This window comes from Hemicordylus capensis, chromosome 3 (genome assembly GCF_027244095.1).
Source record: "Hemicordylus capensis ecotype Gifberg chromosome 3, rHemCap1.1.pri, whole genome shotgun sequence".
In the NCBI taxonomy this organism is placed as follows: Eukaryota; Metazoa; Chordata; class Lepidosauria; order Squamata; family Cordylidae; genus Hemicordylus; species Hemicordylus capensis.
Window position 1 is genome coordinate 333,754,827 of NC_069659.1, and position 26,184 is coordinate 333,781,010.

Consider the following 26,184-nt stretch of genomic DNA (forward strand, 5'->3'; position numbering starts at 1 on the left):
AGCCAGGGAGGGAACTTGAAACCTGATCTTCCGAGAACAGCTCCATCCCCTAAAGGGGAATATCTTATAGTGCTCACACATCAAGTCTCCCATTCAGATGCAACCAGGGCAGACCCTGCTTAGCTAAGGGGACAAATCATGCTTGCTAGCACAAGACCAACACAAATCTGTGCATTTTCCTTGCCTGTGAACACATACTTTGTTGCTTAGAATCACATTCCATGACATTTAGAAGCCTACACAGAGTAGGACAGAATCCTCCAAACTGGAGATTTGACAGCACTGTTGCAGAAGAGTGTTGTGTTCACTGGTGAAGATCTCTGGGGAGCAGCAGTGGAGTCGAGCAGTATGTTGCAGGACACTGGCCAGCCTGGCACCATTCTTAGTGCCAGTGGGGGAGGCTTGGCATGAACAATGCAGCTGCTGTGCATCAGAGTAGCTGCACCCAGCTCCAACTGGGAATGTTAAGAGTGGGCATAGCTGCTCTGACACACAGTGTCTTTCATATTCAGCCCTCCCCACTGTGGTAGGAGCAGCAACAGGCTGGTAAGTGCCCTGCAGGCAGTGAGCTCGCAGCCTTCTTTGGTGTGTAGCTTGTTGTGCAGGATGTAGGCCGCTATCTTTGGTAGGGGGAGGAGAAATGAGTATGCTTGACCAGAGACTGGTTTCTAGAGGAGCGTGGACTACTCACTTTACTTGTCTCACTGTTCTCAGTCACTTTTTACACTGCTAACTGGGCAAAGAGGCACCTTTTTAATGTGGTTGATTCTCTTTATTTAGCAGGAGGAGAGTAATTGAACCTATTCACCTCCTTTCTTTCTTTCTTTCTTTCTTTCTTTCTAGAAGCCCATTGGGGACAGGGATCCAACTTATGTATTTATTATTTCTCTAGCTAAACCTCTTTGGAAACTTTTGTTGAAAAGTGGTATATAAATATTTGTTGTTGTTGTTACATCTAACATCACACAACTTGTGCATGACTTTAATTTTTGAACTGTGCAAATCTTCTTTAAGAACTGCACTTTTTTTTTTTAAGAACTATTTATTTTGTGTCTGGTTGCACATTTTAAAAATAGCATTCAAATAGCATTAGTGCATTCAAACAAAACAATAAGAACAATGAAGCACAAATCTACCAATAGCTCCTAGCTATCTGCTGCCTCTGTATGCCTCTGAATTATCAGTTTTGGGGGAGCAGCAGCAGGAGAGAGGGTATGCCTTAATCTCCTGCTTGTGGGCTTACCAAAGGCATCTGGTTGGCCACTGTGGGAAACTGGATGCTGGACATGGAGCGGTGGGAAGAGGTGGGGAAACATTGGACTTACCAAGCTTTGTAGAGAGCTGAAGGTGCATCATTGGTATTTTGGTTATGGAACCATCACTCTTGGTGAATGCCATCATTCTGGTGCCCTCTGCTTTGAATGTCTGCTTCCAGTTCCCCTTGAAATACAGAGCATTCACCACAAGAATTCTAGTCAGAGGACCAAGGTCATCACTTGTAACAAGATGTCTTATTTTACCTATGGAGAAAGAGATTCACAATGTGTTCAGCTGCCTCCTCAATGAATCAAGATAGGTTTGCTAGAGGAGAGGCTACAATTAAAAATATTCTGTCTCCTGAGTACTAAGAAACATCATGAGAGCTGGTATCTGGGGCATAGCAAACCCTGAAGGGACGTGTGTTCAAGAATTGAAGATTGGGCCCCTTCTTTTTTTGTGGCGCCACATTTTTGTTTTTTGTTTTGGTGACATACAGTTTTCAGTCTATCCCAGCTCTCGCTTCCTCCCTCGCCCTCCCACCAGCTCCCGCTCACCCCCTTGCTGCTTCTCCCTCCTTCCTTCATGCTTGCCGGCCCCAACTTCAGCTTGAAAAACCAGCCTGCTCCTCCTCTCCAACAGAGTTGCTCAGAGTCAGAGCAACTCGCTCACCCCCTTGTTGTCTCTCCCTCCTTCCCTCGTGCTTACCTGCCTCAAATTCGACTGGAAGAGCCAGCTTGCTCTTCCTCTCCAGCAGAGTTGTTCAGAGCAACTTGCTGAGCTGGAGCAGTGAGCTCCCTTGCTTGCTTTCTTATTCACCGGCCCCACCCAATTTTGGCCAGAAAACCTGGAGCAGCACAGGGCTCAAGAACATGTGGGGTGGGCACTAGTGGTTGGATATATTCCCACAGGGACCCGCGGTGCTGTGGTGGCCCCCTGCCCACCCCAAGACTTTAAAAGGAGGTGCCTGCAGCTGGAGCACCCTTGCCCACTAGTATTGACAGGGGCGGTGGCAATGGCTCCTTGGGAAGGGGAGCCCCGGGTTCTTTGAACCCATTTGCGCAGTGGAGGCTCCGTCTCTAGCTGGTATACAGTAGCAGAGAGATTTAGACTTAGCTGTGGAAGACCAAATCCCCACTCAGGGTGCAACTAGGGGCCACTTAGCTGCTACTGAAAGCAGTACAGCCATATCTTCTCCCTGTCTCCCAAAATGCCTATTATACTACACTTGATCTTAGCCAAAAGGCCGAGAAGCAATAATGTCTATTACTGCACAACACACTTCACAATGTCATCAAGTTTCCTTGCTCCCATGCCACACAACTGGCTGCAGCTTGCAAGGGTGAGGAAATGTAATATCACACAATCCACCTTTTAGGGCAAGACCATAGGAAGTAGGGTGTCAGGCTGCTGCATCCAATGCTTGACTTGCTGCTCAGTGTTAGAACAGGAGCTGCATCAGTGGAAGGCTCTGCATTGCACCTCTGCCCAGCATGTTGCCAAGCAGGGAAATGCACACAGATGTGATTCTTGCTGCTCTCTCCTACAAAATGCCCTTAGGACTATGCAGCCCTCAAGGACATAATCCTGAAGTCAAAAAGTCCTTCTGGAAGGAGGAGAGAGCAGCAAAAATTGCCCCTTGTGCATTTCCTTGCTCAACTGGGCATGCTGTGCCGAACTGTGATGCATGGTCTTCCACTGATGCCGCTCCTGTTATGCACTGTTCTAACACTTGTGCAGAGTGCCAGCCATTGTTAGCCATGCATGCTGTGTAACGTCTCATTTAGCCTCCACTGTCATGTTGTCTGAGCCAAGCTCTGAGACACGACACAGCTGGCAATCTGGTTCTGGCACAGGCAGACAAGGATCAAAGTTGCTAGAGGACAGGATTCCATAAGTCTGAGGCTGGTGTAACACAACAGTTATTTGAAATGTCAGCTCACTCCATAAACCAGTTGAGCCAGCACAGATGGACAGAAGCCAGTTTAGGGTCATTGACCTTTCACCAGACCCCCTGCTGTGACTCTGGAGTAACATCACATTAGCTGATGCTAAAATCAACTTCATACTGAAATGCTGACATGTTTATTTACATCTTTCACCAAACCATGGCAAACTCATTTGTCTAATACCTATTAGTAATGATTTACAGTAAATGTGGGAAATGGAGCATTTGTTTTTGACAGATTCAGTGTTCATTTTATTTCCCTTGAAAGAAGCAGATATGAAAGAATGGTTTCCTGTGGCAAAAAGGACAAAAACAAAAAACAAAAAAAAACCCCTCAAATCTCAATTGGCTTTATTAAGAGAAAAGGACTGAACCTCTGGGATTGCCACATTTCATAGACAGAGAAATCCTCTGCTTATAAAATGTGGCAATCCTAGATGTTTTTTGGTCTCTCAAACACTTCAACATCTGTCACATCCGCCACCACTGTTATTGCTGCTGTACTCTAAGGAGAGGAAACTTTTTTCCTCCCTTTTTTCCTTTCCAAGGTAATTTGTGCATAACAATGGGGAAGGCCAAAATATATTTTTTTTAAATGTGAACTTGACTCTCCTCCACCTCTGCAGCTCAGAAGAGAGTCTCTAGCTCAGTGGTACAACAGCATCAGCTTTGCATGCAAGAATGTCACACGTTTGGCTCAGGCAAGGCAAGCAAATACCCCACATCTGAAATCCTGGAGAGTCACTGCCAGTTAGCAATTACTGTAGATCATACTGATTTAGTAGACTAACAATCTGATTCAATGTAAGGCTTCATAAGCTCAAGTAAGAAGTCTAATGACATTGACAAAGTGTTGCCAATTTCACCAGACTTCTCTAGATTCACTGCTGATAGGGAAGCAGAAGAGAGGGCCAGAAAGGTGTGATTACACATCAATAATTTCACCAACTGCTCCAAATGGAATAGCTGTATTACAGCACTGTACACCTGAAAGTGTCTGAAGTACACTTCAGACACATTGTGCGAAAACTCAGTTCCCTTGAGAAGTCCATAATGCTGGGAAATGTTGGAGGAAAGAGAAGAAGAAGACGACCAGCAGCAAGGTGGATGGACTCGATTACGACAACAATGAATGTACCACTGAGTTTTAAAACCATGATACATCAGCACTTGAACAGGAAAAATACAGAAATGAATTCATCCAGGGTGTCAATAACAAAGAAAACAACTAATGTGGAAGACTCAGTCTCATTGCGTCTCCATAGTGTGGAGACTTCTACCTGATGACTTTCAGATGCTCATGTAGCAGTTAAAGGCACTTATTAAAAATATGACTCATAGATACACAAAGATGATAACATGCGTCACTGGATGTAATCAATGATGATAAATGTTCTTGTATGATAATTTTGTTCACTTGTCTTGTGAAAATACTAAAATAAGAAGTGGTTTAAAAAAAAAAAAAGACCTGGAGTCTGATTCCAATAACAAAGTAACAAATGTTGCTGCTTCAGTTTTCTTTAAACATAATTTGAGGCAAATTCCGAGAGTCCTTCACAGAGTAGGAAATTTGAGGGAATTCAAAACAATTTCCATATGACTAGCAGAATTGAGGGGAGGGGTTCACAGTTATCTTTATCCCCATAATAATTATGAAAGTGCGGAGGCAAAAATAATCTTTTTAAAATGCTGTTATCTGAGTACTCTGAAATTGTTCTGAGCACACAGGAGTTCCTAACATTGTGCACTTATGTTCCTGAGAATGCACCTGTCTAGTCCCCATCCCACACCTGCAAAACCTGAGGTTTTAAGAAAGCAACAAGGCCTAACCAGCAAGTGCCGTGAAGTGAACAAACCCAAAAAAGCTGCAACGAGTTTTACCGTCTGTTTTGTTTTCTACCCAAGTACTTATGGCCTCTGCGGAAGCTTTAGTATCTTGGAAATTCACCAGCTTTACAGCTGTCTGAAAGAAGGCCCCGTTGCTATGGAGATACTGTTCTTTCACCATGAATCCTTCTTGAAGGTAGAGGGCACTGGCAAGATTAAATGTAAATTCTTTTCTTTCTGAGGTGACAGAGAAAAGTGTCTGGAGTGGCGCAAAGGTTTCACCTGAAGAAAATAAGTGTTAAGAGTTAACATCTTCATATGAAGAACACAATGCAGTAATAGGGTGCTTATCCAGTACAGACCTTTTGGACATATATACTGCCCCCCCTGGTAATAAGGTGGTTATCTCAGTGCTCCCTAAGCAAATTCTCAGCTCTCCCTAAGCAAAACGGTCTGAGGTGAAGAATAAGAAGGAGAAGGAGAGCTACAGTATTTGGCAGTTCCTGATATGCTATACAAATGCCATTGTATCTGGAGAAAACAAAAGAGGAGAATTGCGAATGGCAAACCTACTTTTCAGAAAAGCTGAACTTCCTAGTATACGTGACAGGTGTGAAGACTGCACAGCCTTGACCAGTGTGGTATTTGTCCTAGGTTTTAGGCGCTCTTTTAAGGTATATAGTCCTAAAATGGTTTTCTTCGTGTGCATGTATACATTATTGTATTCATAGTTCAATTTCTATACAGCTTCTAACACTTCCATAAACCTTACCCCAAGGCACTTTACAAAAGTTAAAACAGAACGATAAAATCCACAACAGTCACATCAAAAATAAAATAAATTAAAAAGAATGAAAGCCGTAAAAATAGACACCGTGCAGCAACCATAAAATGCAGAGACAGAGCAGCAGGTAAAAAACAGATTGACCAACAGCCCCTAAAAGGGGCAAAGGCCTGAACAAACAACAAGGCAACAGATGTTTGGACACCTTAAATGGCCATTTTGGACAATAATTTGTCCTCCCCCCAGTCCACCACAAGCAATAAGGAGTAGCACTCACGGGAGATCAACGATACGAAAACTAAGATATTTTGCAAAAAACCCAAAACAAAACAAAAAAACCCCTCACCAAAATTATATAATTGGGTGCTAAATGGACACAAGTTGGAGCAGATCAGATGCTTTAAATACCTTGGAGTAATTTCCCAAGCCTCAGCAAGGCGGAGCACCCATTTGAATTATGGGACCCCAAATGCTCAAAGATTTGCAACAGCTATCCAATATTTTTATAGCTCCAGTGGCGCTCAGTTCATCTGGGCTGCAATTAAACTATATTTGTGTAAGGTAAGGGTGCAACTCCTGTATGGAGTGCAACTAGGTCCTCATACCAACTTGGCATTGTTAGAAGCTGTGCAAGCTAAATTCTTGAGGTCCATATTTCAGGTAGTACGTTGTATGCCAAATGTCATGCTCTTATTGGAGGCTGGAATACCCAAGGTGGAGTCCAGTCTTTGGACCAGTATATTTGACTTTTGGTTAAAAGTAAACTTTTGCCCTTTAGAATTAGCAACCCTGCTTATGGGTGACAGCTTCCTCTCAAATTGGATAAGCTCATTGGAGGAGAGGTTGTAGTCATATGGTTTCGCTCCAGGTGTGCTTATTTTGATGGACTACACACACAAGCTAAATCAGTCCTCAGACAGCAAATACTAGATCTGGACTGTCAAATAGATCAGAGACTTACTCCTAAGGGTGTTTTCTTAGATGGCCAACTTATTTTCTACGAGGCAGCTAAGTTTCTCAGTCAGATCACAATCCCAAAATATCAGAGAGCTCTGACACTAGCGTGCTTTAATGTTTTGCATACTGCAGTACTGGAAAGGAGATACAAGAATTTATCATTTGTTGAGCATCTTTGCCCTTGTAGTTCGGGGGCCATAGAAACATCAACCCATGTATTACTTTACTGTAATTTTTACAGAGACATCTGCCATGACTATATTTTACCTTTTCCAACAAACCCTCTAGGTTGTTCAGCCTCCTATTTAAGCTATTTATTGTCTGACAAAAATGATAGGATTTCTTCCAGCGTAGCCATGTGACATTTTGCCTTATTATAAGTAGGGTTCACCATGAACCTCTATTCCTATGTGATGGTGGGTTTGAAGTTAGCATTAATGGGGTAACATCAGACAATAATGATCATTAATCCAGCCAGTGAGCACTTAAATCAATGGATTGGATTTGTGTGTTCACTGTGTTCAGATAGATGTGCAGCTAGGCAGATTAGTGTGATTGGATGTAGAGGTGTGCAGAACTGGTTCTATTCAAACCTGGCAAATTTGGGTCATCACACAAATGGCCTCTGTGCATATGCGGAGGGCAGCACTGGGCTGGGCTGGAGTGCTGGTCCCAGTCCAGAGAGTTTTGAGGAGCCACGTCACCACTGCCACCGCTGACTGCAAGGTGCCCTCTCACCACTCCATTAGGATTTTTTAAAGGTAGACAGGGTTCTCCCCTTTGCTTGTAAAGGAGAACCCTAAATGGATTCCCCTTTACAAACATGCCCCCTTGAGCCGAATTGAAATGGTTCCAAAACAGTTCAGCCCTTTTCAGTCCTCGGACTACCCCATAAATGCTAACTTCAAACCTGTTCAGTCCTCGGAGTTAAGGTTCAGGTTCAACTCCAACTCGAACTGAATTGCCAGAATCAGTTCCGTGCACACCCCTATTTGTTTTCCTGGCTGTCCATGGTATCCTCAAAAGTCTTCTCCAGCACCAAAGTTCAAAAGTATCAATGCTTTTCTATCTTGCTTCTTCAAAGTCCAGCTTTTGCATCCATAGAGTGTCACGGGGAAAAACATTGTCCGTACATTTCTAACCTTTATAGGTTTAGACAAAGGCCACCTACCATGTCCTAATCAGTGCACGTTCAGGCTTTTGCTCTGCTTGCATCATGGCCAGATATCCCTGATCACAGCAGAGCAAAAAGAGGACATGGAGTAGCAGGACAGCAGAAACCATAAACCTTTCATTACAATGCTGAAAAGGTAGTATATGGGGTCACATCATTAAGATATTTATTGTTCTAGTGCATAATGAAGAGGGTCCAGTTTTTAATACTCTTATTACTTTGCTGTCTGTCTTCATGCATGCTAATCAAATGCATTGGCCTGGCCATAAAAGCTATTGACCATATCCTCTGGAACCATTTCATTATTGTAGGTGCATCAGCATTTTCTCTTCTTAATAGTACTGAAAGTCTCCCTCTTTTTAGTAAAGAATCAAGTCCTTTCACATTTAATGAAAGCACTTTAAATGTTCCTGTATTAAAAGTTCAGGAATATAGCCTGTTCTGGGAGGTTTGCAGTACCTGCCTGCACATGACTTTTGAAATGACAGTGGAAAACCCGTGACATCTACAAGACCCCAAGGAATGGGGAAATGAGGCCAACAGGCCATAACCCTGGCATTGCATCCAGTATAATCTCAGACATACCATGTGCTGTTATGCACAGTGGTGTTGTTCACAAGGTCTGGATGGGCCATAATGGAACACTGACCCCTCCCACCCTGGTTATGCACACCTCGCTTCTCCGAGAGGTGAAAAGATCTAGGGGCAGCGCTGCTGCTAGAGTTAGTTACTATTGCATGAGAGAACTTTGGAGACTTAACGGTGTCCTTGTATATTTGTCAATAAAGATAAATAAGACAAGCTGAACACCAGTAAAGGCAAACAGCTGGCACCCCTACGAGGCAGCAGGTGTGCTTGCCTGCATCTGCTCCCCAGAGACAGGCCTTGCATCCCAAGGCACTTCACTGTCAGCCAACTCACAGTTCTTGTTCCCTTTCTGTCTCTTCAAAACTGCCAGCTGCTGTGTTCCTCTCTCACACATGCACATACACCTGCTCCGTCCCCTTATCTCGAGGGGTGTTGCCTTCTCCGCCCTGATAGAAGGCAACTATCAAGACAGAATCTCCAAACCATTTTCTCTCACTGATGAAACATCATCAACTTGACATCCTGGACTATTAACCAGTAATCCACCGAACAAAGGAAGGCTCCTCCAGCAGCCACAGCAACGCATCAAAGCAGACTGTTAGTTTAAAACAGAGGTAGGGAGAAGATGGTGACATACAGTGTTGCCATATTCTGGCTTTCCAAATCTGGGTGCCTAATTTGCATATTATGTAAACTGACTTGAAAATAATTGTACATATGCAAACTAGCACCTGCACTTTCCACTTGACTTGTATTTGCTCTGGATATCTACCAACAGTTGGGGAAGATATCTTTGCCTGACAATTTTCTTTGACATATGAACACAAAAAAGCACAGCTTTTTAATTAGGGCTGCAATTCTGTACACACTTATTTGAGATAAGATCTGACTGAAACCAAGGGTGCCTACTTCTAAGTAGGCATGCATTGAACGTAAAGCCAAGAAAGTATTTAAACATTACAATACACAGCCTGGAAGGCAGGCAGTGATTTACATCAAAAGCAAACTATCCTCTCAGCTGCCCAATAGAGATCTCTTGCTGATAAAAAACAAAGGCAACATTCATCAGGGGATTACTGTACTTGTGAAAGTGACATCCTCCCAGCGAGCCTCCTGTGCTAACTCTCTTAATCCAAGTCCAGCACCTAAACAGAATAGTGACTATACATTTTGTTCCATAACTCCACTTCTAGAAGGGCTAAATATTAGCATTTTTTTTAAAAAGGAAATCTGAGGGTGAATCCGGGTGGGCTAATCAATCTGGGTGAGATGTTTAAAATCCGGGTGAAACCCAGAATTCCGGGAAGCATGGCAATTCTAGTGACATAGCAATAATGGAGTAAGACTCATGAAACCTTATAGACGCAACAAAGCTCTGAATGGGTGCTAGACTATGCAAGGGGACTGTGATAGGGGCCAGGACTGGGCTCAGGGATAGGGATACCAACCAATAAAGGGTGTGCAAAACATCTATTTGTGTCTCCATTCTTTCTTGGAGCTCAAAGTCTTGCCTGGGTTGATGTTCATTCATGGCAATGAATGTTCAGTTTGTTACAAATCCCCCTATTTTTTGTTTCCCCCATTTGTTTTCATTATAAAAGGGGGTGGGAGCTCATATCAGAGCAGGTCAGAGAGGGAAAGTTATTTTTGCTTTTATATGCTTTAATCTTCAAGCCACAGCAAATGTTTTTTCCTCACAATGCCCAGATTTTTCATCAATCCAGGGCACTGGTGGGGTGGAGGGAATATGGTTGCCAGCAGCGGAATGTTTTTAAGAACAGGAGTAGATTCTGCTGGATCAGGCCCAGCCCTTACCTCCTCTAACATCCTGTTCCCTACAGAGCCCCACCAGATGGGAAGGCCATAAGCAGGTGATGAAGATGTACAGTACCTTCTCTCCTGCTGTTGCTCCCCTGTGGACCTGGAGGGAGCCTATAGCCATCAAGACTAATAACAATTGAAAGGTTTGTCTTCCATGAATTTGTCTAAGCCCTACTTCAAGCCATCCAAGCTGATGGGCATCACCACGGCCGTGACAACAAAGACTAATTATGCACTGTGTAAACTTTACAATGTTTACTAAAGAAATACAGTTGTACCTTGCCAACCGCAAGGTAATAATTGAAAACGGGGGTTACAGGAATCGCAGTCACGGAAAGACCAAAAATAAGCTTTTAAAAAGATAGGATTTAGAACCTGGCCCCTGAAAATCACCCCTGTCCCCCGAAAATCTTCCGCTGACCCCCAAAAATGACTCCCAGAAATGACTCCCTGAACCTCCAAAAATGACCCCCTGACCCCTGGAAATCCCCTCCCCCCAAAAAATCTGCCATTAAAAAAAAAACAAAACTCAGGTCACAGTTGGCAAGGGTGGTAACAATTTCCCAGTTGTGGACACTCAAATTCGTGATAGGAGAAATCACAATTGGTGTGGGATGACTGTTCTTCCTTTTGTCTTTCCTGCATTTTCTGTAAGTCAGTTTCATGGAATGACCCCTGATTCTAGTGTTGTAAGAAGGGGAGAAAAACTCTCTAGACACTAGGCATAATTTTAGAAACCTCAATTATGTCCCCGCTTAGTAACTTTTTTTCTAAATTAAAAAGCCCCAAATGTTGTAGCCTTCCCCCATAAGGAAGGTGCTCCAGCCCTCTGATCATTTTAGCTGCCCTCTTCTACACCTTTTCAAACTCTACAATGTCCACCAACCAGAACTGTACTCAGTGGCTTACATTTGGACTAAATTATTCAACAGAAGTCCTACTGAAATTAATTAGTCCTTGTATTTGCCAGTCTCCCCTCCCATTTCCCCATACCTAATTAAAATTATTGCACTGTGTAGTGAGCAGTCTCCCCTCCCTCTAAAGAGTTAATAGGAAGTGAATCCCTGTCTTGACTGATAGGCTGGTGACCTCCATGGCTCAACCAATCAGTCCACCAGGTGGGTGGGACATGAAAGCTGAAGTGGGAATTCTGGGAAGAAGAAAAGAAGTCCACAGAGAGTGCAGACTAGCATGAGGTCATCTGCCTCATGGTGGAGGCTGCAGGATAATCTCTCAGGGTGAGAGATCTGCAGGAGGCCTGATTCTCATCAGGAGTTTGGTGAGTTCAAGGGAAAGGAGCCAGGACTTTGGCTTCAGGAATTTGGCTTCCCGAAATTCTAAAAGCCAAATTCCCTTTGGCTTCCAGAATTTAGTCTAGGGAAGGAAAGTGCTGAGTGAGCAGCATGGTGTCTGTTCCACGCTGGTGACTGCAGATTCTTGAAAGACAGGATTGCAGGTGACTTGAACTTACCAGGAATTTTGGTGAGTTTTCAAGGGAAGGGAAGCCAAGGCTCGTGACTTTGGAAGTTTAGGGCAGGAAAAAGTGTTTTATTAAGAACACTTGTTTTAAGTAAGTGTTTTAGTAAGAGTTAGATTTTCTGTTTCTTTGTGTTTGTCGCTGTGCATACCTCAATATCTGTTTTTGAAAAACTTTGTAACCAAAAAGTTGGAACATAAGCCAAACTATTTTTGTAGCAATTTAATAAAGCATTTCCTTTCCTTTTCTAAAAAAGTCCCACAGAGTGCTTGATTTACTCTGGAAGGCTAGGGTAGGCCCTTAGTGCAAACAACTGTAGCAGGGCCACTAAAGCCAGCTACCTTGTTGTCTCACCACATATAGGGTTACACGTGGAAGGTTTTTATTTTTATTGCCCAATAGCAAGATAAAGAGAGAAGTCTAGGCAGCGGCACTCCAGCCCAGGCCGCCCACTCTCTGATAAAGAGAGTCTGATGGCAGCATTTTAATCTACCAACGGTCTAAAGTAAAAAGTTTTAAAACGGAAGCCCACTCAGGCAGTTCGGCAGGGATGACTCAGCAATCTGTCCCCTCATGTGAGCTGGCTCTGAGACAAACGCTTAAATCCACTACAGTCCTTTAGCGTAACTTCTGAGTAGTACTATTTAGTAACTTAGTCTGAATGTCAGCCAGTATTCCTCATGTGGCAGCACCATAGATTTGTTTAACATCTATTTGTATAATATTTATAGATTCATATAATATAATATAAATAGATTTGTATAATATAATATCAGCAGGGTTTCCCCCCACAATGCCCTTGGCCCACCACAAGATGAGTCCCCCATACCTGCTTTATCATAAAAATTAATGGGATCTGGAATAGGCCATGTGCTATTTGGACAGATTCATGACACAGATTCAGATTCCCCTGCCAGGCAATCTCTTTTGTTCTCGAAACATGAGCATCCGGGTCACAAATCTGAACCTCCCTCCTGTGAACTGTTCTAGCCCAGGAGACCACAAGTTGCTCAAGTACAATATTGCTACAGTGGCAAAGAATCAGGGCTGATGACTGTGTGTGATATTTCACAATCCACCCCATTTAAATCGCTTTATGTTGTTATCTTGTGAGCAAGGTATTGGATTTCTGCAGCGACAGAAGGTCCTGGGAGTTCCAACAGGGATTAAAATTGACTTGAATCAAGAGAAAGCAAGATCTGTTCAATTTGAAAAGAGAGCTGAAGTATCTCAGCACCGTACAGATGACACAGAAAGTTAGCTTTCAAAGCATCTCTCTGCATGAGTTTCAGCACTGGAAGTGTAGGAGATACAGATGAGGGTTTTAAAAAAATCCTTCTGGGTGTTTTAGCTATACTTATCTTTCTTTCCTGCAAAGCTTCTGTTCACTGTGCATAATGAGGATCCTTCCTGCTGAGCACAGATACCTTTTAAACCCACAACGTATTGATTTCTGATTTGGGCTCCCACCCCCACTCACCGGTGCCTGAATGCACACTTGAAGCAATTCCACCAGCTTTTAATCAATGAGGATGAGGCTGACCTCTCACAGGGTGCAACTGCACATTACTTCAGCAAACATGAGTTTTCCAGTTAACGATCATAGAGCTGAAGCATTTGTAGGTGAGAATTGGCTAGTGGGGGAAAACTTGAACTTTCCCCTGCCTGCTAATTTTCCAATATGGACCCTCCTTCAATGCTTTTTCTTACCACAGCAAGACTGGGAGATGGCTGAGAGGAGAGAGAGAGAGGAGAGGTGGGTTAAATCACCCATCGATTTTCCTCTGCAAATGCTCCTGTGCATAACTGCCAGGGCACAAACATGGGGTTTAGAATCCAATGTACTTCCACCATGGACAATAGCTGGCATGATGGTGTGCACTGTGGCAACGCTGCTGCAGGATTGGAAGGCAACAGGGATGCAAGTAGATTGAACTACAACTCCCATCATCCCCAGTCACAATTTGTGGGTTTTTTTGGGGGGGGATGTTCATTTACCAAACATGGACCTCATCTGACCTTGCCATTGTGTAGCAGACTGTGGGTAGTGGAAAATTCCTTTCCTGACTCAGGCCGGGTTAATGGATAACCTTCCTCACTGGTCTAAACCAGTTCTGCTACAGAGGGAGACTTTAGTCCTGAGTCATCCCTGTCCTGTTCTCTGAGACCCAGATGGGCTGGTTTAAAAATCGTTAGCTTTCCAAACCCAAAAAAGCTAAGAAAAGATTCTGGTTAACCCAGAAGTTCTGGTAGGTTCCTGCTGCCACCAAGCACTCTAAGACAGTGTTTCTCAACCACCGGTCCCTGGACCGCTGCCGGTCCCCGAAGGGTTGAGTGCCGGTCCCTGACTGGGAGTCAACCCCCCCTCAACTGAAATCAAGGCACTCACTTCCTCAATTTTGCACATGGCACGGAAGAGGAAGAGTATCACGGAGGCATGGGACCCTTCTTGTGCCTTGCTTCCACGTGCTGCTGAGATCTTCCTACAGCTATCTTATTCCCTATCTTTACAGCTTCAAACTGTATGCGGTGCAGGGGCATGGAGGAAAAAGTATGGCAGTGGGCGCCACTTGAAGGGCTGCTGGTTCTTGCACGCTCATTGTTTGCAGCCAAAGGTTGGTTGATTGAAACCCAGCTGCCTGTTGTGGTCGAGGCGCCTTGAGAGGGGACGCTGTTTCCCTCTTGCATCAGTGGGGCTTGCTTGTATGTTGTTTTCATTGGCCCCATGTAGCTTTTGAATTTTTCTAATGGCCCAACATCCCCTCTCCATTGAGTAATCACAAGCACCTCCACTCCAGACATACTGGAGACAAATGTGTTCACCCAGGCTTTTAGATTCAGGGGTTCTCAACCTTGGGTACCCAGATGTTGGTGGACTTCTACTCCCATAATCCCCAGCCATAATGGCCAAATGCCATTGTTGTTGGGGGTTATAGGAGTTTAACTGAGGGACCCAAGGTTAAGAACCCCTAATATTCCATGTTTGCAAAAGATTCCAAATTTAATTATTTTAATGCTTATATTATTTTCATTCTAAACTGCCCAGAGATGCAAGTTTTGGGCAGTATAGAAGTCTGAGAGATAGATAGATAGATAGATAGATAGATAGATAGATAGATAGATAGATAGATAGACTTGAAACCCCTTTACTAACTGCTGGTCCGGGAAACTGCGCATGAAGAATGTAGCGGTCCTTGAAACTCTGCACGAAGAATTTAGCGGTCCTTGACTCCAAAAAGTTTGAGAAACACTGCTCTAAGATTTGCCTAGAACCAGACAACTGGATCGGGTGCTTTAGTACAAGTTCCCTCTATAGCTGGGTACTGGGAAAATGCAAAAATTTGCTCCCCATTTTTGATAACAGATAAAGAAATACCTTTCCCTCCCCTGTGTTTTGCCAGCACATGAAGCTAAATATTAATTTGGCCAAGCTCTCTTTGAGATGCGTTTTGCACCAGAGAAATCCCCCTTCTGACTCCCCGCTTTTCTCCTGCTGGGTTAATAACACCCTGGGTTAATAACACCCTTTGAAAAAGGTAAACAACAAAACAAACGCTTTTATTGAATTACTACGGACTGGTTCTGTCTGAGGCTTTTAGCTTTTTAGAAACACTTGGAAATACTTAATTGGTTACAAGAATATTTCAAACACACCCCAATGGTTCCAGGGTGGCACACTTTGAACTCTTAGATACTCAGTTGCAAAGAACAGATATTTAGGACAGTGCAAGGGACACACACCAAAGAAACATAAATTCTAACACAAATTCTTACTAAAACACTTTCTCCTGACCTAAACTTCCGAAGCCACTAACCTTGGCTTCCTGTTCCCTTGAACTCACCAAGCTCCTGATGAGAATCAAGCCTCTTGCACTCCTGTTTCACAAGGATATACAGCCATCCTGCTGCAGCAAAACTCCATTGCCGCATGTCCTCCTTGCTCCTCTGGCACAGACTTCAGGCTAGTCTGCTCTCTCTGTCATGACTTCCTTTGTTGTTCCCATAATTTCCCCCTGCAGCTCTCATGTCCCACCCACCTGTTGGACTGATTGGTTGAGCCATGGAAGTCACCAGCCTATCAGTCAAGACAGGGATTCACTTCCTATTAACTCTTTAGAGGAAGGGGAGATTGCTCACTACACAGTGCAATAATTTTAATTAGGTATGGGGAAATCCAAATGTTTCTAGGTCTCCTCAATATTTGATCCCCTCAATATTTGGGTAGGAGTGATGGGAGGAGAATAGAGGGTCTGAAATCAGGGCCAGTTTTGGTGGGGTGTAAAGCAAAGCAAACATTATTTGTTTGTCCAGCGGGTGCCCCCACCAGCCTTACCGGTTCCGACATTCCCTTGGCAGCCAAGGCAGGAGAAGCCCCAGGAGAAGTAGGTGGCCGGGTGAAACAGCCTGATGAGCTGTCAGCAGAAACACTGCGGGACGAAGGAGCTATGCAAGAGTGGCTGAGGGAGTCAGCAGTGAGCAAGGCGCCTCTGGGTGACTGGAGCAAGGCACCTTGCAGGGAAGGGTGGGATGAGTGAGGGAGGAGGGTACAGGAGGCAGAGATACAGCTGAGAGGGGTAAGGGTGAGAGCAGCCTGATATGGCAGGGCAGAGGTCCAATTAGAGGGGGTGGGAGATGCATTAGTTGTCAGGAGGGATTTAAGGCAGGCTCAGGCAGTGATGAGGGGCAGTTGGAGTATGAGTGATGAGACCTCTGGAAAGAGACTGCCACAGTGACCCCAGGGGGCCTGAAGGAGGAGGATCCAGGTAAGCCAAAGCCCCTCACCTTGAAAACTCTGAGGCGCTGCCTGGAGGAGGTGAGAAGGAGAGGTGGACAAGAGAATGGCCCTGGAGAGACTAGAGGTGTGAGACCAGTGGTACTTAACTCCAAAGTTGAGGAGATGAACTGAGATCTCTGATCAGCCCAAATAATAGATAGCAAAGAGCAACAGGGCGTGTGATTTTCATCAGTAAAATTGTGTGTAGAGAGGGAAAGGTGAATCAAGCAGTGATCCCAACCCAAATCAGGCCCTCTGTGGAAGCTTCTAGCAAAAAGGTAAAGCTATGGGATATGTAATAGGGACATAGGAAGAGCATAGGAAGCTGCCTTGAGCCAAGTCAGACCACTGGTCCATCTAGCTCAACACTGTCTATACTTACTGCCAGTAGTTGTCCAAGGTTTCAGGCAGGAGTCTTTCCCAGGCCTACCTGGAAATACCAGTGATTGAACCTGAGGCCTCCTGTATGCAAAGCAGATGCTCTCCCACTGAACTACAGCCCTCCCCAACATAGCTCTCAATAATCTAATCTAGTTTGACCCTAAGGATAGACTAAGGATAGACTTGACAGACTTTCCAGTTAAGAAGATAAAAATAACCCTGCTGGATCAGGCCAAAGGCCTATCAGGTCCAGCATCCTGTTGCACACAGTGGCCCACCAAATGCCTCTGAGAAGCCCACAGGCAAGAGGTGAGGGCATGCCCTCTTTCCTGCTGTTGCTCCCCTGCAACTAGTATTTAGAGGCATCTTGCCTCTGAGGCAGGAGGTGGCCTAAAGCCACCAGACTAGTAGCCATTGGCAGTTCTGTCTTCCATAAGTTTGTCTAAGCCCCCTTTAAAGCCATCCAAGGAGTTATTGCTTCCTTGTCAGATTTGCAAGCTCTGCCTCTCACCCCTAGATGCTGCCTCTAGATGCTCCAAGGGTTGCATTGTAATGTAGAAGGAGGCAGAGATGCTGTTATTCTGCTCTCTCTCACCTCTGGCCTCACCTGGTTCAGGAATGGCAACATCCACAATGAGTGCAACCTTTCCACAAGCACCATTGGCAGGAACATTTATTTTGCAGTTTCCTTTGTTGGGGAATGGTAATTAGAATAAATGCAACATTTTCATATCTAGAAATATTATTAGAAAATTAATCAGGCCCCGACAAGGAGGACTGAAAGAGACTCCTGCCTGAATCCTTGGACAGTCACTGCCAGTCAGAGTAGGAAGTACTGAGCTAGATGGAACAATGGCCCAACTCTGTATAAGACAGCTTCCCAAGTTCCTATACCATTCAAAATGTAATTCATGTTAAAAATTAGTTGCCAAGTCAGTGAATATGTTGGTATCTTCTATCTTGATACCTCTCTCTTCTTTTCTTTTTGCCCCACTCTCTTGCCCCCTAAGCTCATCTTATTTTCTGTTTATAACTTAGGGTGCCATTTTTCTTTACAGCAGTGCAGTGGTATGGAATCAGTTAAGCATTAACCATGCACCATCACTTGAAATGGTGATTGCATGTACCACACAGACATTCCAAAGACCTGCCTTCTTCTTATCAGCATTCGACAGCAAAGCTTTTGGTGGAATTTAGAGAAATGAGGGTCTCTTTATTAATGTATTTTCTAAAGGGAAAAATTGAACCATAATAGTAGGCAATCATCTGCTTGAATGGATGGATTTACATCATCTGTGAAAGTTCTAAAAATGCACTGTAAAGACTGCCATCTCTCTCTTTCTCTCCCTGTTTTAAATTGTTTGTGTGGGAAGTAAAAAGATTTTTTAAAAAGACAAATATTTCAAAATATCTGAGTGCATGTACACTGCACTATGTCAAATGTGTTCCTTGCACATTCAGTTTGATTTGTAGATTGCATTTGAAATATAAGCAATTATTACATTTCTTACTCTGCAGTTGAAAGCAGCCTTCAATTATCACCTCTTTTCACTGCATAGGCAGTGTTATTTTTTGCTTTTCCACAAGATATAGAAACCAAAATATCATATTTCCAACAGACAGAGAGATAAAGGTTTCACCTCCCCATTCTGCAAGTCACTCACAGTGAAAAACATACAAAACCTATGTTCTCCATTGAGTGAACAGACTCTTACAGAACAAATGGGATTTAGAACAGATAAGGTCCAAAGTGATGAGAGAGTGAAATACAGACAGAGGTTCTTCACCATGAAACTTTATGTGTGCTTTAAGGCTCTGTACAGAGGTGGTAATCGTTCCTAAATCTGGAGACAGTATAGTAGAACCTATAGTAGAACCTACAGTAGAACCTTACATATTGCTACTGAGCCAAAATCCTGTCATTAGACCCCTGCAACTTCATCACATCTTGGTCAAAGGCTGCACAGTTGGGAGACTGTTTTGACAATTTTGGGATAGCAAACAGGGCAGCAAAGCTGGGAGAGAATTTTGGTGCAGCACTAACATGAATGTGGGGCAAACTTTTCCTATGTACTAATCGTGCTCCTAGCTGTTGATGAGCACCATTTGTTTTCCCAGAAGGCTCCAGACAGAAGGCAGGAAGCATTGTCCTCACCCTGGTGGCTACATGACAATGGTGTGTTATGATCTGGCATCATCATGAAGCCAAATCAAAGTGAGGACAAGGCCGCTTTCATTCTGGAAATTTGTGGGTAAAGAAAATGGTGCCCATCAACCACCAGAAATTCCACCAGGAGCATAATCATGGCCGGGATCACAAAAGAGGCAGTGGCAAAGAAAGATGATTTGGGGCAGTTTTGTGAACTTTTCTTTTTAAAGCTGCCTTTAATAAATTATATGATTATATATGATCCTGCAATTTATCATACCATAATAGAATAAAAGTACTTTGTGTATGAATGAAATCATCTTCTGCCTGTCAATCCTCCCAAATGCTCACCATATTTGTTGATTTAACTGAATACATATCCCAAACTCTAAATAGCCATTACAATATCGTAGGAGGATTCACACTTTTTCCATCTTAACTTATCCTAGTTGTTGTCAAAAAATGTATCATCATTTCCATATCATCCACCAAAAGAATAGATTTAAACAAACAAAACAGAAAAAATGGATCTAATGATATATTACAATCTATCAGTTGAAGAAGTTTTGTGAAACCTTCCCCCCTCAAGCCCCACTTTCAAATTGAAAAGAGGTCTGAGAACTTTCAGATATATTCTCAGTATATCCCCCGCCATGATAGCTGGTCAGATCATTGTAACAAAGTGTAGATGACTCATAGGTCAGAGATACGCACCATCATTTCCTTGCAGATTCAAAAGTTGGCTTATCTCATTGCGTGCTTTCCCCTTTGCTCCTAGATGTACCATGCCGAGTGCCAATACAGCTCCAAGTGGGGAATAGAGAATGTTTTCATTCTTCTGGGATAAACAAATAACTCGATACAGACCCACTGCAAACTGCGTAGTACCATCAGCCATTGGTTTGGAGGTGCGGCTGCTAGTTAGGCAAATCCCAACAGCAATCAGGTGAAAGCTCCAGAAAAAAGCCCATCTCATGGTAACAAAGAGTGTTTAGTAGCTTCTTTTGCTGTTGAATTATTGGAAATGAAGTTGAATAACACATAAACAAATTGGACTTAAGTATTACATACAGTATGATCTCTGAGTAGCATTTTTAATTAGAGTAACATTTCTTACTTCTTGTAAACCACTCAGAGACGTAAAATTTGAGGCTATACAAATATATTAAATAAATAATTAGACAGGCAAATGTGCTCTGAAATCCGTATTTAATTATTTTCCAAAATGGCCACATGAGTAGGGGTGTACACAAAACCAGTTTTCTTGGTTCAGTTTTCTTGGCCCTCCAAGCCACCGCCCCCACCCAGTTTGGTTCAAATTTGAACCGGTTCAGGCCGGCTTGAAGCCCTATCAGCAAAGGGGAATTCGGTGAAGGTTTCCCTTTCCTGGTAAAAGGGCCAGTGGAAGCAGGGGGCTTCTCTAATCAAATATTGAAATACCCACAAGTCCAGCCAGTTGAGTTGGTGGTGGCGACTGCCACAGGGGAGGGGCAGTGGTGGTTCCCCCAACCTCTGCCAGCCTCTCCCTAAGCCTCCTGGGCTGCTGAAGGCCCAGTTCAGGCCTGTTTCAGCCTCTGCACATACAAGGAGGCCATTTTTTTCCTCCATCCATGTGCATGGGCCATTTGCATCACCATGCTTGTGTGATGTAAATGGCCCATGTGCATGCACAACAGCAAAAAAAAGTCTCCACGCATGCGCAGAGGCCCGAAATAGGCCTGAGAAGGCCCGAACCGGGCCCAAACTGGGCCACCACTGGCCCAGGAGACTCAGAGGGAGGCTTGCGGGGGGTTGGGGGAGCTGCCTCCCCACTTGTGTTTAGCTCCCAGTGTTCCTAGAGGAGCAAGAGGGGTGGCAGAGGCGGTGCATGGTCTCCAGATACCTGTGGCCCCTGGCCACTTTCACACACACATGGTGGCTACGCCCCTGGTCCAAAGCCCTTGTGCTAAGTTGGCTAAGTTTTGAGCCCTGGATTTCCAGTCAAAATCTTAAGCTGCAGTCTTACATGCCAGTTTACAAAGTACATCTCACTGTACTTAGAATTTTACTTTTTGAGTAAATGTATAGAATTGAGCTGCAATATTCCATCCACCAGATGATATTAAATATCAAAACAACAGCAGTCTTCCTTGGGGAAAAAACCATGTTTCTCTGGCAACTTAAACATTTATTTCCTCCCTGTTCTATAGTCAATGTCTTTATCACATCCATAAATTAAAAACCTATTTAAAAGACAGAGCCAATCCATACTCCTAGGTGGTGTTAAAGTTGATTGGAACATTTTCATATTCTCATGTAGGACTCATATACACAATCACATATCGTCAGTGATATTAATTTTGAATGGTCCTTTAAAACACTCTCAGCATAACTTAATTTTCTTTGCCAGTGATGGAAATTACCATGCTGAAGTTCCTGACATTAATTAACAACAGAGGAGTTTCACTACTGGTAATGAATGGCTCTGTGGTAATTAATGGATGCAAGAAGTAGAGATGCTTCTTGCATTGGTAATGTAAGGTCCACCTTTCAACAGTAGTGAAATCAACATTCCAGGATAACCTGTATGAAGGGGGCTCCTGAAGTTTTGAAAGTTATGTGAAAGATGTGCAGCTCATCATCTAGACCGGGGAAACACAGTGCTAAACACATGGGTAGTCTTTCCATGAGGCATGGTTAAGCAGTTGCCTTAGGTGTGGGTGCGGAGAGGGGTTCAGGGGGCAGCAAGTGCTGGGCCCCTGCCACCATGAGTGCCCATGGTGAAAGCCAGCCTGCTGTCCTTGGCCACCACCCTTCCTTGCCCAGTTGGGACATGCACAATACTTGCATAGCATTTTAGAGTATTCAAAGAATACTCTCTGAATAACATGCCATATTATACTCAACTGTGATATGGAGATAAAAATGCTGACCTTGAAAAGGTTACCCAGATAACATATGTGAAATCCTTTGGATTTCACATACATTGAGGCTATTATCATGATCGGCCAAAAGCGGGTTAAGGGAGCCTAGCCCGCTTTGGGGCGATCGTGTGCTACAAACCTCCCAAAGTACCCCTCCCCTTAGATGAAGTTAATGGAGCAAGCGCTCCGTTAACCTCATCTATTTGATTGTATGTCACTGCAGTGCACGGCGACACACGAGTAGACTCCCGGGCTCAGGTGTCTCCCCATGATGCCCCACACACTTGCGTGGAGCATCCTGGAACTTCCGGGGGCCACATGGCCCCCGATCCCCACAGCCCCAGCTGGCTCCGAGACAGAGTCGGCAGTCATGTGGGCGGCCAATCTGGCTGCCCAGGGCTGCCTTCTGGTTGTCTGCGGGGAGAGCGGGCTAAGCCCGCTCTCCCCGCAGACCCGGAAGAAGCTCTTCCTTATCTCAGTAATCCTTTCAAGATCAGCATTAGTTGTCTGCATACTGCAGTTGAGAGGGCTGAGGTTCAAACTCTATTTCTCACAGCACAGCCAAAGCAAGTGAACGTGCACAGCAGGGGGATCTACATCAATTCAATCAAACATCTGCACAGAGTCAGTGCATATAACAGTACACACGTAGCACTCTCCTCCTATGACTAGAAACCCTGCTATTTCAGGGTTCCCAGTCATGTGGAGAAAGCCCCTAGGCATGCAGAGTTCTTTACTACAACCCCAACAACTTATACTACTACTATTTATATGTCACTTTTCAACAACAAAAAATCTCAAAGCCATTAACACAGAAAAAGAAATAATAAGTAAAAGAAATTGGGGGGGGGGGTTTGCGCGTGCACGCGCGCTATGATGGGTTTGGATCAGGCCAGTCACTTATGCAAAGACTCTATGCATTCAAGTGAACGCATGTAAATCAGAAGTGGGGCCTGCCACCCCAATTTCCTTTCTCTACATGCATTTGCTCACTTTGAATATGTTTTGAGAATTGGACTACAGAGGCCAGCGTAAGATTTCCTAGTCAATAACCTGTCAGCTCCTTTCCCGTTGTGAATGGGACACTGAGCTTTCATTACATGTGACGGCAATGTAACATCATTTGGCCCTTAATTGCTATGCTACATGAACTCTTCAGGCAGCGAGGCAAGGTCAAGTGTATTGCGGACCAAATGGAGAGGGGAAAGGGCACTCTCTAGCCATCAATTCCTTGCCCTGGCTGACTAAACTAATTCAGTCTATACTTCAGGACTGTCACAATTTGTTTCCCGGGCTTCCAGCACCAACACAAGGGAGTACATATAGATGCCTCTGGCAGAACTAACAACTTCAAGATCTCTGACTGCTGGCTACAACACCTTCATCCCTTATTTAGAGCTGGACTCTTATGAACTCTTCGGGTCTAGGGTCATTTTCTGTTGTACATTTTCTACAAAGAACAAATTAGGAGCTCTATATAAATGCACCAAGAACCACGAAAAACTAACACGGAGGTGGAATGCTTTCAGTCTGTTACTTACATGTTAATAGTTACCACAAATGTTTTTGCTTTCCCCACAAGCTTTTTATGGCATAATCAGAGCATATAAAAGGTACATACCTGGAAAAACAACAACATAAGGTTCAACCTTCAACAATACGGCAGCAAACCGGTACAACCAACACAGGCTGTCGTGTGATGCAAAGAGCAAGTAGACAGCCAAGGGCATTTGCAAAGCAACATTTATCAGGGAAAGTAGCTTGATTAATGGGGCAGGCACATAACAGGTAGTCACAAAATGTGTTATGAAAGGCTGCTTTTCTTCCCAAAGGGCGGCACCGTTATATAAACTAAGCTGGCTTGCCATTTGCAAGAGGATTTAGCAGCAGGACATTTGAAGTGTTCCAACTGAATGGGAAGGTCTGAGTACCTCGGAAGAGAAACCACACTCCATTCCAATCTGTTGTTGCTTATCTGAGGTGTCATTAACTGGCAAAGTTATTTTTTTGAATTGCTCTCAAAACGGACACTAGACCGTCTTTGCTATCTAGGGGCCTGCTAGCAAATGGTTTAATAATAGATATTTCACAGGTTCCCAGATACATTGTAGAAACAGGCAAAAAGGGGAGGGGAAAGGGTTTGGGACTAAAATCCAAGCAGCCAGAAATCTCTGAGTTTAGCTGGAGACAGAGTTTAGCACAGGAGTTTATTTTCAATTAAACCCATCAATCCCTGAATGAGTAAAGTAATACACTCTAGCCTTATTCATGTCATCAAAATGGGTACAGTGTACACAGTATGAAACGGGGGCATATTACCATACCCCCTGTTATCCCTAGGTTCAGAGCTTGCCTGCGAGCAGGGAGAAAGCAGGAAGTGTGGCCATAGACTACGCTGGCACTGGGGATGTAGCTAGCCACCAGCCCAGTCCCATTCTCCACCACTAGAGTGTACCACTATCCAGGTACACCCTACCAATTAATTACACACGGACAAGCCTACTGTAACTTGAGAACGTGGAGAATGTCTCTCCGTGACTGAACTCTCATGATCAGCTCCAGTACCTAGAATAGTGGAGCCACCTAATGGCGCAGAGGGGGAAATGACTTGATTAGCAAGCCAGAGGTTGCCAGTTCGAATCCCCGCTGGTATGGTTCCCAGACTATGGGAAACACCGGCATCATCAGGCAGCAGCGATAGAGGAAGATGCTAAAAGGCATCATCTCATACTGTGCAGGAGATGGCAATGGTAAACCCCTCCTGTATTCTACCAAAGACAACCTCAGGGCTCTGTGGGCACCAGGAGTCAACACTGACTTGATGGCACACTTTACATAGAATAGAGCTGTCGGGGTCCTGAAAATTTTCTCGAAGGATGATCGTGTTAATCTGTGACTGCAAAAAAAGGCACCAACTGTGGTGTTTTTGGTTCATCCATTCATTGATCCGGGCCAGCTTTTGAATGGTGCTTTAGTTACTTTTATTCCAGTCCTGGGGTAGAGGCAGGGCTAACAGCCAGCAGCAAGAGCACTGAAGGCAGACTGCACTTGCCTCCCTGTAAATAATATCAGTCTCAATAAACCATTAATATTGCTGATTCAACTCCACTGTCTTGCATACCACAACTCTTTCCTCTCTGGATTCTACACCTACGTACTTCAATGGATAATCAGTTACCTACAGCCCATTCCAGACAATGGCATTTCTGTCTCACAAGCCTGGATGGGGGACCTGTTCTTACTTCCAGACACCCTCCTAATCTTAACAGCCAACAGCAGCAACAAATTCTGCACATGAACATATACTTAAAACAGGGAGCAGACCTGCCACAAACCCCAGTGACAACTCCATCCCCTTATCTTCTCAGGCAACATTATTACAGGACCCAATAATGTCAGCTATACTGTCAGGGGCTCAGTCACTTGCTCATCCCCCCAATGGGATAAAGCCTATTATCTATCAACAGTGCCCTTTTGCTATCTGCATAGGAGAAATTGTTCTCTGTGCAAAAGAAACAACTGACACAAATCTGGCATTAAAAAAAAATGGCAACATTCAGAAATCAGTTGGACAACATTTTAATCTTCCAGGACATTCTGCTTCAGACTTTAAAGAGACAATCCTTCAACAGAAAAATGTCAAAGGGAGACTAGAGTGAGAATCAGAATTTATATGAAGCTTGATAGCATCTCCACAGACCGCAATTTGGGGGGGTGGAAACAACATTGGGGGAAAACCATCTTAGAGTTATTTAACTTAACATGGCTAGTAGGAGGTTGTTATATGGCCTATTACTGCTATTGTGACTTGTCACTATCTTTATCTGTTATACTTTAAAGTATAGCACTACACACTGCCTCTTGCATTTCCTCTTGCATTTGGCTGCACTGGCTAACATGACGCACAGTGTTACGGCTCCATAACTCTGCACCCCAGGGCTGCTGTGAACTTCTGTGCTATTCAGAAGCAGTGGTTGCAGAAGCCGCTTTAAACTGCAGATTCTCCCCGTTCACAACAACGGGGAACCTGCAGAAACAATGCTTCCACATTGCATTTCTGGGGCACAGTGTTACAAAACTGTAATGCTGCACATCATGTTATTTCTCTGTGTGTGTGTGTACATGTGTGTCTGCCTCTTGAGGA

At 44.1% G+C, this 26,184-nt stretch overlaps 2 protein-coding genes and 1 pseudogene across 4 annotated transcripts in view; all 3 read right to left on the minus strand.

Moving 5' to 3' along the window:
- SERPINI2 (serpin family I member 2) overlaps positions 1-24,268 on the minus strand; it is a 52,501-nt gene extending 28,233 nt beyond the window's left edge. The window contains exons 1-3 of one of the 3 annotated variants that reach the window (XM_053312041.1): positions 19,852-20,113; positions 5,087-5,314; positions 1,326-1,520 (exon numbers count right to left, since the gene is read on the minus strand). In XM_053312041.1, coding sequence (XP_053168016.1) covers positions 1,326-1,520; positions 5,087-5,314; positions 19,852-20,113 — 685 coding nt within the window. Of the gene's footprint in view, positions 1-1,325; positions 1,521-5,035; positions 5,315-19,851; positions 20,114-23,661 lie in introns of those variants that run through there. The other 2 variants (XM_053312040.1, XM_053312042.1) reach the window with 2 other exon arrangements.
- Positions 2,347-2,515, minus strand: LOC128352643 (uncharacterized; annotated as a pseudogene).
- The window catches only part of WDR49 (WD repeat domain 49), a 176,858-nt gene continuing 170,710 nt past the window's right edge, over positions 20,037-26,184 (minus strand). The window contains exons 21-22 of the transcript XR_008320131.1: positions 23,582-23,661; positions 20,037-20,144 (exon numbers count right to left, since the gene is read on the minus strand). The gene's annotated coding sequence lies outside the window, so the exon portion shown is untranslated. The remainder of the gene's footprint in view (positions 20,145-23,581; positions 23,662-26,184) is intronic.